This window comes from Mustela nivalis, assembly GCF_964662115.1.
Source record: "Mustela nivalis genome assembly, chromosome: 15".
In the NCBI taxonomy this organism is placed as follows: domain Eukaryota; kingdom Metazoa; phylum Chordata; class Mammalia; order Carnivora; family Mustelidae; genus Mustela; species Mustela nivalis.
This window is the reverse complement of record NC_139034.1, coordinates 8,758,554-8,772,754: the sequence shown is the minus strand read 5'-3', so window position 1 is coordinate 8,772,754 and position 14,201 is coordinate 8,758,554. Positions and strand designations below refer to the sequence as shown.

Below are 14,201 nucleotides of genomic sequence, written 5' to 3'. Positions count from 1 at the left end.
CCTCATCGCTCACTGCTCTGTCCCTCCCCCAGTCCCTGCAACCACTGCTCTTCTCTCTAAATTTATCTTTTAAAATATAATAACCTAAGGAAAAAAATACCCTTTTCTTCTATAACTTGATATGCCATTGCCACTTCATCTCTGACCAGGACCTTCCCCCTCACATCCTGGACAAATGAATTTACTGTGTTCCATACTGAGAAATGTTGTCACTACGATTATTCCATGAAACTGCTGAAACGCTGTCAGTACCTTGGAAGCCCAAGCCACATGAGCCACGACGGCGACCAGCTGGAGTCCTACTCATTCTCGCTGAAGGTGCCTGGCTGCTCTTCGGTAGCCTGGGCTGCCTCCTCGACAGTCTGGACCTCAAGTGCTTTCAGGACAACAGCAGGGGACGCGGTGCTGGCTTTTAGCATAGCCATGGCCTCACTGTGACTTCAATTGTTCAAATCAATGCCATTGATATTCAGCAATATATCACCTGTCCAAAGGAATAAACAAGAAAATGAGATGAGCTACCAAGTCATTATCTTCCCTATACATCCTGTTATTTGTAATTTTTCACATCTCTGTCATTACGATATCGAGGGAAAAATCCAATTCATGGAAAACATTCCAAAACAACTCAAAACTTTAAGATAATTTCATCATACATAGGAAAAAATGTGGCTTGAGGCACTGTGATTTGACTGGACGTCCAAGTCATTAGACCTGGTTTTGCTAATGTGCAGGACCTGGGCATGTTCATTTCTCTTCTTTGGGCTTCAGTGATTTCTATAGTTCTTTCCTGCTCAAAAATTATTTGATCTTTTGCTCTTAGAAATGAATTTTTAACATATCCTGTTTTAGAGTTACACAGTTTTAGAGATATAGTCCTACAGAGTTTGCTCAGCGTGGATGTATCAGAATACTTAAAGAGAAGAGATCCTTGGGTCTACACAAAGAAATGAAACTTGTGATTTGAGCATCTTTTGCTTAAGGAAGAAAAAAAGGTGTTTGTTGCCCTGACAAGTAATATAATAATAAAAAAAAGGGCAACGAGGATTATATAAAAGGTTAGGAAGGAAAGGATGAGTGTTCTATTTTTTAGAGGGTTTTTTCCAACATAAAATAATGCAATGATCTAAATAAACATTAGAAAATAATGGAAAGGGCGCCTGGGTGGCTCAGTGGGTTAAAGCCTCTGCCTGCAGCTCAGGTCATGATCCCAGGTCCTAGGATCGAGCCCGCATCGGGCTCTGCTCAGCCGGAAGCCTGCTTCCCCTCCACCCACCCCCCGCCTGCCTCTCTGCCTACTTGTAATCTCTGTCTGTCAGATAAATAAATAAATTCTTTAAAAAAAAGAGAACGGAAACATCATCAAACTGCAGCAATTTTCCTTCCCATTAGGCGTTTTTCTAACCTTAGAGAGAGGTTTTACACTTATATATGGAAGGGACACTTTAGAAGATTTTTAAAAAATCATATTTAATAGAAAATTTGGGGAATATTTGTTACTTTTTTCAAACATGAGTTGCATGCAGGGAGAAGATGGGAAGAGTTTCACTGTTCCCAGCCCTTCCTATCTTACCTCTTTTGATGCGGCCATCACGTGCCAGACAGCCATGAGCTGGCACACTGGTTACAAGGATGGGCAGTTCACCACTCTTGCTTCCTCTGCCCCCTGCCACTGTCATTCCCAGGGACTCAGGTGGTTCCTTCTTTACAGTAATGTGTTTTTCTTGGCATGTAACACACTGGGGAAGATCCTAACACAGGAGAAGAAAATTCATTGCAAAATAAATAATACATAGCTGAAGTAAAGTAAGGAAACTGAAGGAAAAAATACCATGGCAATGATAAAGTCACTGTTAAAATCAGTTACTGAAGAAATAATACACAGTTCCTCATGGTACAAACATGACACCGAACACTGGGGATCACAATGTCAGACTTTGGATGGCTGTATGTTCATATGACTATGTATGGAACAGAAAAAACTCAGGACTGTTGACATGTGGAAGTCAAAATAGGGCCAATTCTACAAAGGTAAATAATGCACTTGAGTTTTAAGATTCTGAAGACAAGCTAATTAATTTTATTTCTCTCTCTCTCCTCTATTCTTTGAGAGAAATGGTGACAGAATAGTACAAAAGTAAAGTGCGGATTTAGTTAACTGCCAGAAAAAAGCTATAGATCTATCTTCTGTTTCTTACTCATGAGAATGCTCGGTCATGAAATGGGTGCAAACTGATCTTCACAACCTTCATGGAAAGCTATAAGGATATGAAATAACTGAATTTTTGAAAAAGTTAAGGAAGAGAAAAATTCTCCAACAAACTGTGTTCTCAGGAAAAAGCAATTTTTACCGATATTGATTGTTTCTATTTATGGGGACACTCCTAGAAGAAAAGGAAACTTTAAAACATCACCTTTTTTAAAATTAGAATGCCATAAAAAACAATGGGTACCTATGAAATATTAATATTAAAATAGCAATAGTAACTAACATTTATTGAAGATTTACTATGTGTAAAGCAAATGGTTTCACATGTATTATTTCATTTTCATGGTTTCATTACATTTCACTACAATGGTCCGGAGTGTAAATCCTATGGTTGGCCCCATTTTATAAACAAGGAAATAGCCTTATTAGAAAGGTCATGTAGGGGCACCTGGGTGGCTCAGTGGGTTAAGCCGCTGCCTTCGGCTCAGGTCATGATCTCAGAGTCCTGGGATTGAGCCCCGCATCCGGCTCTCTGCTCAGCGGGGGGCCTGCTTCCTCCTCTCTCTCTGCCTGCCTCTCTGCCTACTTGTGATCTCTGTCTGTCAAATAAATAAATAAAATCTTTAAAAAAAAAAAAAAAGAAAGTTCATGTAATTTGCTCCAAATTATATAGCTACGCATGATCACACTGGGATTTGAGGTGATTCAAGTTTAAAAAAAATACACATACACACACATAGTGTATATACATAAACATGTATTCATATGTAGTTGTCTATGTTCATACAGCATGATGCTATATGCATCCACACTACAATGGTGCTATCCCATTAAGTGTAATAATGGAAGCTCCTATCTCAAAAGGTTCCTTAACACATATACTGTAACAGCATAGTGTAGATAACAAGATAACTATTACCACGACTAACAATATCAACAGCAGAACTAGATGAGTTCTTTTGCTAGAACTGTAACATTTCCTTTAGTGACACTGCTTCAGAGCGGACAGGTACGACGTGTCAGTCAAGCCCTGCACCGGCAGGGGTGTCTGCTCTTCTCTGCTCCTGAAACCAACACTCTGAAATTTTCTTGAGGGCACTACTTAAATAGCCTAGAGTTCCTAGAATTTTGACCTCATAGAAAACCTGTAAACGTCCACAGGTGGTATCATAGCATATGACATCTATGTTCGCATCCTTCAAAACTGGGCAAGACCCACGTGATTATGAAGACAATCCAGGTAAACTCAGCTGGGAGCACATTGACTTCAACGCTTGTGTCTGTCAGGTATCGAGTCAATTAGAGGTGGTTGTTTTATTCCTCCAAATGGCTGAGATGTATGCATTTTAGCCAAACTTCACAGATTACTCTTGGTATACTTCATGGAAACTTCTAAGGGCTTAACACTGGATGAATGTTTCCAAGCAGGGGCTACGCAGGGGCTTAGTAATAGAGTAATGTGTGCTTTAATTTTTAACAATGATTATCCTCTGAACAGGTTGTTTTGATAAATTTGTATTTGTTTTCCCTAGGAGACCTTTATATTTTAAAGTAGGATTTGACATCACAAATGCTGTATGTTAATGGTAAATTGCTAAGTTAATGCTTAAAATTACATTTAATGTGGCTGTTCTAACAAGCAGGTTTACAGAGCACCTAGAGTAAGAATTCAGCATTGCTATTTAAAACACCACCACTTAAAATTAAGGAAGAGGAACTAGTAAAAAGAAAAATATTTGTGCCCAAAACAAAAAAAAAGGACATAAATCGTCCTCTATATGAACGCTGAAATGGTTAAGTAGTTCTTAAAACAGTCTTAAATTTGTAGCATTGTCTTTGAGCACCCATATTTCCACTTTCTGCTGAATTCATGGATTCAGTTACCAACTTTTGCCTTAATTATGATTCTTTAGGAATATGTATATATAGGTAACTTGTAAATCAAGGACCAGCTATATGAACAACTCCTATTCAAATTCCTTTTCAAAACAATAACTGCTTTTCGTAGTCATCATTGTGAAAGCAAAATTATAGGTTCCCTTCACACATTTCATTTTCTGTTCAAAAATAAGATGAAGTTTGTGCTTATAATTTCTTAAAAGTTTTAACTGAACAAAGACCAGTGACAAGTGTATACTTCAGCTCAGAAAACAAGATAAACCTGATGGGCCAAAAATACTTGTGCCTTTAAATGATGCTTTCTTGGGGCGCCTGGGTAGCTCAGGGTGTTGAGCCACTGCCTTCGGCTCGGGTCATGATCTCGGGCTCCTGGGATCGAGTCCCACATCGGGCTCTCTGCTCAGCGGGGAGCCTGCTTCTCTCTCTCTCTCTCTCTCTCTCTCTCTGCCTGCCTCTCTGCCTACTTGTGATCTCTGTGTGTCAAATGAATAAATAAAATCTTAAAAATAAATAAATACAAAAATAAATAATGCTTTCTTGGGCTCCTGTGACATTACAGAGTTATTCTCTCAAATTGTACTTACATTAAGAAGCCACTTTAAGCTAAACATGTGTTTCTCAAGTCATTCTCCTTAAGTAAAATTAAATTGCTTTGCTAAATTAAAACTTATTTACTGGTCTACTTAAAAACTATAGGAAGTAAAAGCAAACAAACAAACAAAAAATCAATAGGAAGGTTCCGATGTGTGATTTTCACACAGTTGGTAAATAGCATCATTGTAAAAATTCTGGCCTACTAGAAGTTGAGTTCAAATGAAAGATGAAATGAAGTAAATAACACTGAGAACACAGTAAAGTGCCACTGTTTTTTGACTTCTACTGATTTCAGCATCCAAAGTGAGACAACATCAGAATTTTTGGCACAGATAAATGACCTAGGAATCTATTAGCAAAGCACTGAAATATGAAAGATGCAGCAAAAAGCTCAACATACGGGAATTTAAAATGATCTAGGGTAGTATTCCTATGAACTGTAACATAAAAAGAAATGCTTTCTGTGTTTTGCATGTACGTATCAGAAAGTATGATTTATGCTTCATATTCACATAGGGAATTCTGTTGTTGTAGGCAAACTGCCCAACCGCTAAGTATGGACTTGTTGGTCATTGTCTTTTTTTCAGTTACATAACCTCCTGTTACAACTGAATGAGCAAACCAAGATAAATCCCACTTTCAAGCAGGACCAAACAAAGAAGTCTTTCTAGAAGATCAAACACTTCTCATCAATCTGGCAGAGGGACCTTCTTACTAAGAAACCACCCCTACTGGCTGAGGAACAGACTGTACAGGGACTCTCAAGGTAGCCAAACACACATTCCACACCCCCAAACACCTTGTGCTCACCTTTTCCAACAGAGTAACAGCCCTCATTTAAATCTTACCAGTTTGTCACAAGGATTCCCTGAGGGCAGATGAATGAAAACATGCAAACTCGAGGCCTCACCTTGTGTGAGCTGGGACTGTTGTGGTACAGCGGCTGTGCATGGTGCTGGCTGCTACTCTGAGCTCCTGCGTCCTGGACAGGGTTACCAGGCTGGGATTTCCCCGGCCTAGCAATTGTTAAATCCACCCTCTCGCCACTAGCCTGGAGAAAACACACATATATAATCACCAGTCATTAATGATGCTTCTCACTTAAAAAAATTATAGGGAGGGTCATTTTCAATGCACTTATCATCGCTGTATCAGAGCCTCACCTGAGTGGGGACTGCAGGCCCCTGCTGGGGGTGGGGCAGACGAGGGAGTTCATTTCAGGAGCTAATACTTTAAAACTTCTGCAGGTAAAAGAGCCACACACAGACCTCTTGGGTAAACCTTCCCTAATCCTGGAAATACCAAGGGTGTAAGCAAAGAAAGCCTGGGTTCTGATCTCCCCATGATTTCTTGAAGGGTAACTGTCTTTTTATACTTCCCTCCCCTGCAAAACTGGCCTTGGACTGAGAGAAAGAGAGCAAAGAAGATAAAAGGACGAACGGATTCTAAACTGGATTACAATCCTTTGTGATTTCTGAAATAAATTCCAAGATGGCTACTTTGAGAGTGATAATCAATGAAACTACGTGTAGCTCTGTTTCCACACACTACAGCTTCGAATCGAAAATAGGGATCAGCTTAAACAGTCCTGAAAAGAATGATAACAAAGGTCCTGTAAAACAGGATTAGTATTTATATACATCACAAATTGTGTGCCTATATATGCCATATGTGCACTCACACATAAATGTAATTTTAGAGGTGATGACAACCACGTTGAATTTAGAGGTCCATTATCTGTATTTATAGATCTAGATCTGAAACACAGATTCACATTTATTATACTTTTTAAAGCTATTTTAGCTTTGCTTTTAACGTACAGGCCTGGTCTACTTGATGCTGATTCTTGGTCATGACTACAACTTTCCAAGTTTACTATCATTTCTATGGGAAAATTTGACAGCCTGCTTTCAAGAAGCTGTGGTGGAAAGTAGAGCACTCCTCCCCCATGACTGCAGTCAAGTTGGAAAAGGAGTGAAAACCATAATTAAAAAAAAATGATTTTATTTATTTATTTGAGAGCGAAAGCGAGAGAGCAAGGTGGAGGGGCAAAGGAAGAGGGAGAAGCCGACTCCTCGCAGAGCAGAGAGCCCAATGTAGGATCTGAGCCGAAGGCAGATGCTGAACCACGGAGCCACCCAGGTGCCTGAGTGATAACCAATTTTAAGGCCCTATTAAAGTCACTTACTTATTCAAGTATTTCATTAAACTAGTTTCAGACAATTCTTCCAATAACTGAAAGAATAACACTCCTCATGTGGCCAGAGTCTGGGGATTTGATCTAACAGGCAAATTCCAAATAGAACGCTTACAATCCAGATATTTGAGATTCTGACACTTCCCAGTATTAGATCACACGGTGTGAAGGGTGAGAAACCCCTGTGATCTCATTTCAATATTAAGAATTGTTTGCTTTACTGCCTAACCCTCCCCACTACCAAATACTCTATAACCAGTAATTCAGCTTTATGGGAAGACCCCTGCTCATGCAAACCTATTAACAAACAAATCCCTGATCTTTTTTGATTTCTTAAAAGACAAAATTCTGGCTGTGTGATGGAAGTGGACATATAAGCTTTAAACGATGGGCCAACATTTGGGTTTAGGCCAACTGCCTATCTAACTCTTCAGGGTTTCAAGCACAACAAAAGAATTCTGTTAAAGTCAAGATTTTAAAAATGCAGGATGCCTAAATGACAATACCTGTATTTCATAAAATAGTGGCATGCCCTTTTGATGGGAGTATATACTGGTATGATCTTTCTAGAGGGAAGTTAAGCAAAATGTCTTAAACTTGAAAACAAAACATTAAAAAGTCTGTTGACAGGGGAGTGTTTACGTAAGTTTTAGCACAACACGCCTACTATACAGCTATATCATGGTGCATCTATTTTCAGGGTAAGAAGGCCACAACATACAGCTGACGTAAAGAAAGGGTGGCAAACTCAGAATTTGTAAGCTGACTGCATGTCTAAGTACCTACGTAAATAGGAACCTATTTATTTGTAGGCATATACAGAAAAATGACAATGTTCTTCAAAACTTTAATGTCACTATCTTATGGACTTTAGACTGACTGTGATTTTGATTTCCTTCTTCATTTTCTGTATTTTGTCTTCCTTAGTCTCCTTTTCAGACATGGAATACATGTTATTCTCAGAATCCAAAACATTAAGATGTTTTTCACAAAGAAACAACTTGAGAAATATATTATATTTGGTATCATATATATGTATCTGTATTCAATTTTTTTCAATCTCAAGTCTGGGACAAGAGACCAACGCCTGAATCTCCCTCCTAATGCAAGACGGCTACCGGGTGTGTGTGTTCCCAAAATTATAATGAACCAAACATTTGTGAAATGGAGTAATGAAATGGGATTTAAATTTGGGTTTTCTTACACAGTACTTAAATCTTCATTGTTAATTCTGTTTACTATACACATTTCCCAGTGACTATCAACCTACTTTAATTCCTGATGCTCGATTATGTTACTGCTTGGTTTCCTCTATGTCAGAGTGTTTTCTTGTGCTTACTAAAAACAAAATAAAACATAACTAAATAAAACACCATACACATCTTTGTTTCACCCCTATCATTGTAGGAGATACCCATATCATTAAATGCTCTGGTAGGTTATAGAACCGGAAGGTCTGGCCTGGATTATTTTCTACTTTTTCTATCTTATTTTTAAAAAAAATTTATAAAGCTGTTTTCTTTTTTTAAAGATTTTATTTATTATGTATTTATTTATTTATTTGACAGAGAGCAAGAGAAGGAACACAAGCAGAGGGAGTGGGAGAGGGAGAAGCAGATTCCTGGCTGAGCAGAGAGCCCCGATGTGAAACTGGATGCCAGCACCCTGGGATCATGCCTGACCGAAGGCAGATGCTTAATGACTGAGCCACCCAGGTGCCCCTCTACTTTACCTACTTTAATGTTCTTATTGAAATTTTTTTTTCTCTAATAATAACCATCTTTACTTCACAGGGATACTGTAAGAACACAAGTTATGATGTGTTTGAAATGCTCTGAATGCTTTATAAAAAGGGCACTACAGAGATAATGAGTTCTTCTCAATAAAAATTGATTTTCCCCACTTGTATGGAGGTGAAGCGGAGAGTGAACGTTACAAGAGCAGGGAAGTCACAACTTTGGAACCACAGCTCCTTCAAGCTTTTCTTGTCTCACCTGTTAAATGTGGACATAAATGTGTTTTTTATGTGTGGGCTTAGGTGGAGCCCATGGAGCAAATGAAAAACCCATGTGCAAAAATAGAGCCTTCACTCTATAAAGAGCAAGGCTAAATGTTCACAGGGATACAGTTTTCCGGACAGGATTTTATCTGTAATGATAAAATCATCTCTTGTGCATTTGGAAGGATTTGGGGAGCCGTGTTTGATTTCCCCCATGAAATATCAAATATCCCTCAGGTTCTCATGTGACGAAAACATCGACATAAAGGCTGAGCACGTGGAATGAATATCCGCGTGTACCTGAATGATCTGGGCGGCAAGCTCAGGGGTTCCGAGCTTCAGGTCGTGTCCATTGATGGCGAGCACTCGGTCGTTGCTGCTCAGCCTTCCATCCTGTGCAGCCAGCCAGGCCCTCTTCCAACAGATCAAGGATAAAAACACCTGGTTCACCGGTCCTTTGAATGCGTTTAATGCCAAGTTGTTCACCAGAGTCCTGTTTGTGAAAGACTACGTGGAAGACCTCTTCCCGGGGAGAGCTACTGTCAGGGTGGCTGTAGGTCCGGCCCCCAAAGCACCGCTCTCCAGCACGCTTAGGTGCAGCGTGGAACAGGGCTGGGAAAGGGCGGCTCTGGCATAGTTGTGAGACACATTGTTGGTGTTACAGTTGTTGACCTGGAAGAAAAGAATTATGACTGAGGTGGGACAATCTTTTATCCTCTCAACTGGTAAACATTTATACGCCATTTCCAAAAGAAACGGACTTTGGAAAATGACATACAGTCATTATTTACAAAGAAAAGCCCTCTGAAGATGTTTTAAAATGCACAGTTCCTAAGCTTCACTCACAATGACTAGCACGAAGTAGAGAATGGCAGTTAGGATCTCAGGCTTCAGCGAGGGTGCTGAATCAGAGTCCCTGGTCCTGCCAGTAGTGGGATGTCTGAGGGTGTCCCCTGAGTGGTGAGATGGGTTTACTCTCCGCTTCAAGGGACCAGGAGGAAAATGCAGAGACAGCAGCAGCATGTGGCAAGTGCCAACAAAATACTAGTTCTAGTGGAACAGAAACTGAAGTTCTACTGGATTGATGTGGCTTTTCCAAATGAAAAACACCTACCCTGGAAAAAATACACCGAGTTTTAATCTAAGAAAAGGGACAGATTCTAGATACACAACCTGATCTCAGTTCAGTCATTTTTACTTTAAAGAAAAGCAGGTAATTACAGTTTCACTCTGTTTAGCACTCAAGTGTAACATCTATCTAATACAACAAGCTTAACTCAGTACTCACAGAACATTTATTTACTAAACCTTATGGCCCTGAAAGGAATATAGTGACTGATCCTGGGACAGGAACAGGACTAAGAAAATACACCCAGCTTCAGTTATTCACCTAGTCAGAGGAAGAGGTTGGTGCAACTCTGAGTGTTTATCACAATTAGAATTCCTCTCCTCATCTGCCTGCACCAACAGCAAGCAGGAAATCGACATTCTCTTGGATGTGTTATGTGGCACAGGCTCTGGGTTAGGTGCTTGTGATTACCCAAAGCCTTCAATCTTTTTCACGTGAGTCTATCTTAAGGAAAACCTTCCCCCTTCCTACTCATCTCGGGATGACAGTTTTGAGCACCACTAACTTGAATTTTATTGATTTGGGCCTGTGGACATCTTTTAAAATTCAGGCATCAAATGCCATAGATCTCACACATAAACTTGCTCTTCGCCCAATTTTGCAACATCTGTGCATTTGGTTGCCATCCAGATCCTTGATGAAAAAGTTGAGTAACATAGGGTCAAGAATAGAACTTTAAGGCAGCTTCTAAAAAACCAGCCTGACGTGGATTTGTTAGTCAAAACTCATCATTTCTGGTTATTCAGCTAAAAAGCCACTTATCTCTAGGTTCTTATTTTTCCGTCTTTGATTCACATCTATCACAAATGACTTTACAAACATCTGGCTGGAATCCAGCGCTAGCCACGTGCGAGTCTGTAGCCTCACACCATTTTTGTGACGTGGGTTGTGGAATATCCTACAATCGGAGATTTTCCCTTCACAAAAGTGTGGTTGCCAGTGAAACACAGAGAAAGCAGAAACCAAATAAAATACTGTTGCTAGATGTTGTAAAAATAGCACCAACAGAGTAAACTTTACCACATCTTTAGCTAATTATCTTTTGGACCAATGCAGTCAAGACATGACTGCAATTATTTTCCTTAAAAACCAAAAGTGATGGGACACCTAGGTGGCTCAGTTGCTTAAGCAGCTGCCTTCGGCTCAGGTCATGATCCCAGCATCCTGGGATCGAGTCCCGCATCGGGCTCCTTTCTCGGCAGGGAACCTGCTTCTCCCTCGGCCTCTGCCGGCCACTCTGTCTGCCTGTGCTTGCTCTCTCTCCCTGTGTAAGCTGCAAAAAAGGGCAATATGGTTCTTTTTGTCTTGGCCACAAAGGTGTCAAAAGGTCAAAACCAGCTACAAGAGTTCCTCCACAGAGAATCAGTTTAGGAGCTGGGGTAGAAGGAATACAGCATAAGGTGTCCAGAGAGCTGTGCCAACCTCATGCAACCAGAATACTACTAATATCGTAAAAGGACAGCAAACACAGGAATGCGGTAAATAGCTAGCTATGGTAGGATCAGAAACTGGATTTTACATAAGCTGGATTAGTTATGTTTCCTGTATTCTCCTATTGCCTCTTTGGATTTAGTCAAGAACAAAACACTGCAAGTTCAGTCTGTGTTAGCCAGGCCAAGTGCAATGAAGGAGGGGTTTTGGGCCCAAGTGTCGAAGTGGAAAACACAAACTACAAGAGGCAGAATACGGATGGGCGTGGAAACCAAAGCCAGGAACCCCCAGTGGAAAGGTCAATCCTTGCTGCTCTTGGAGCCTAGTTTGTCTGTCTTCCCCTCTGGACATTTCTCTTGAAGAACTAAAAATCCTAGAGGTTCTAAGTTTGGTTTTAATGAAGAAGACAGCTATTCCCAACAGGATATCATAACCAAATCCACTCTTTTATTGACTCAGCAGGTTTGTCCTGGGTATCGACTCCAGGCACAGCTCTGTGAGAAGCCTGTCCCATAGTATGTAATAATGGCGGCTGCCATCCCCAAAGGAAGACACTGCATTTGAATAACTCTCTGTGACCAATTATGCATTAAGTGGTGAAGAGAAGGAATGTCTTCAGCACTTACTGTGAGAAGAGGTCTGAATGGCTGAAAATGGCAGGGCAGGGCTTTCTGGATGAAGGTGGGGAAGCTGTAGCACAATGGGGACAGACTGGAACATGGAGGGAAGCAAGGAGACTGCTATGTCTGGCTTTTCTGCTACATTATACATTCTATGAGGGCAGGGGTTGCTTTTTGCTCTTAATTATACCCTCAGCTCTGACCACCATGCCTATGATGTTTCAGTAATACACCGATGGCTACAGCTGAAAGAAAAAGCAAGGGTTAAGGCTGAGGGGACAGGTTGTGTAAGAGTTCAAAGAGGACCTGGACTATTAGATTAATCAGTATGGACTTGATTCTCTGGTCCAATCTATCCAGGAAAAGCAGAGTCACAGGTGAATTAACCGGACAATGTCGTACCGGATTTCAGAGCAGAGTAGGGAGGCAGGGGTTTTGATTCTCCTGGGTTAGACGTGAAGCAGTGAGGGCACAGACCAGAGAGATGGCAGGGAAAAGAGAAGGGGTGAATACCAACAGACCGTGGGGAAGGACCCAGCAGTGAAATCGAGGAGGCAAGAGTCCTTGAGCTTGGGTTCCTAGAAGACATCTTTTCTCATTCATGCCTATTTCTTCTCTCCTAAATATCCATTCTTTTAGCTTCAAGTACCACATACACTTGTATGGGTCATATATCCAGGTCAATTTTCACATACACTCTAGAATTCACATGAACAGTGGAATTCTGGCCATCTCATGCTCATCAGTATGCCCTCACACACAACATCATCTTGCCCGAAGCAAGTTCATTTGTTGGAGTAGCTCATTCTTTTTAAAGAGAAGAGGGAGAGGGTAGCACCAAGGATTAGTGCAGAGTCAGGCTGTTTGTGGATGAGAGTGCATTTGAGAGCCAACAAGAGGTGGTCATGATTTCCGAATTCTATCTTAAATTCAATGCTGTAAGTTTTAAGTAACTTGTGCTGTGTGACCTGTCTTTTCTAGATTATAGAAATCCGTGTAGAGAAGGATGAATCAGACAACGAAGGTAACTGATGGATGGTACCCTGGGACTAGAGATAGAGCCAATGGGACAAGAGAATTTAGCAGTGAAGGTGGCCCCGAAATAGACAACCGTGGAGACCAAGCCAGGAGGAATCCAGCTGGCCTGGAGAGCCACACACTGAGGCACATGCGGGATCAAATTTAAGATGGGGGTAAAAATACATTCCATGAGTTTGGGGGAAATCAGAGAAATTACAGATAAATTCTGATCTGTTTAGCACTAAAAAAAAAAAACAGTAAAACTTACCTTTTTAGAAGTCAGACTCCACAGTACCCTAATTTCCTAAGTTTTAAATTGATGAATAAGAGCAACAAAAGAGGCAAGTTAACAAAATCATTTAAAAAATTGATACCTGAAGAACTGGGTCTCCAGCAAGAAGTCTTCCATCTTTGGCGATCACCCCATGCCGACAGACTTCCTGGATAACAAGGTTGATCAGTGGCCTTTCATTGCCGCCCACAATGCTAATTCCTAGCTGAATATAAGGATCAGACCGGTGAATTTCAATTGTAGTAATTATAATTATGCCTTCCGGAAAACTAACCGGCTGCTGCATAGCTGCCAAGTTAAAAACGAGACGGAGAAAAACAGGTGGAAAGAAAAATGTTTTCTATTTTGATTATCTTCACGTAAGTAAGTTATCGTCTATCATTAGTGATGACCTTATGTTAATAGATGATTCATAACAAAGCAATACCACGGGATAAGAAAAACAGAATGACCAAAACACCAATAGGTAAGATTAGCAAAACACTTCCTCTTTGAAAGGTGATCAGTAAATAATCAACAAATAACTACTATGCATCAGATCACTAGGGACCACACAGTGATCTGATAAAGAAATATACAGAAAATATCATCTTGTCCTAATTGATCAGATTGACAAAATATCAATATACAAAATATCATTTTGTCAGTTGACCCATGAAACAGCTGTAAACAGTGCAAGGCAGTACATATGAAATAAAAAAGACAAACTCTGTGACATACAATCACCGTAGTGGTTGACAAAATAACCACATTAAGCAAGAAGAGGAGGGTCTTGATCTGAGCAGTAGGAGATAGAAGAATTGTTATAGCC

General features: G+C 40.4%; 1 protein-coding gene across 1 annotated transcript in view; it reads right to left on the bottom strand.

The window, feature by feature from the left end:
* LOC309848890 (uncharacterized protein) overlaps window positions 1-14,201 on the bottom strand; it is a gene marked incomplete at its 5' end in the record, with an annotated part of 137,005 nt that overhangs the window by 75,757 nt on the left and 47,047 nt on the right. Inside the window, 1 exon segment of the mRNA XM_082700931.1 lies at window positions 5,613-5,753. Within this exon segment, the coding sequence (XP_082557057.1) occupies window positions 5,613-5,753 (141 nt within the window).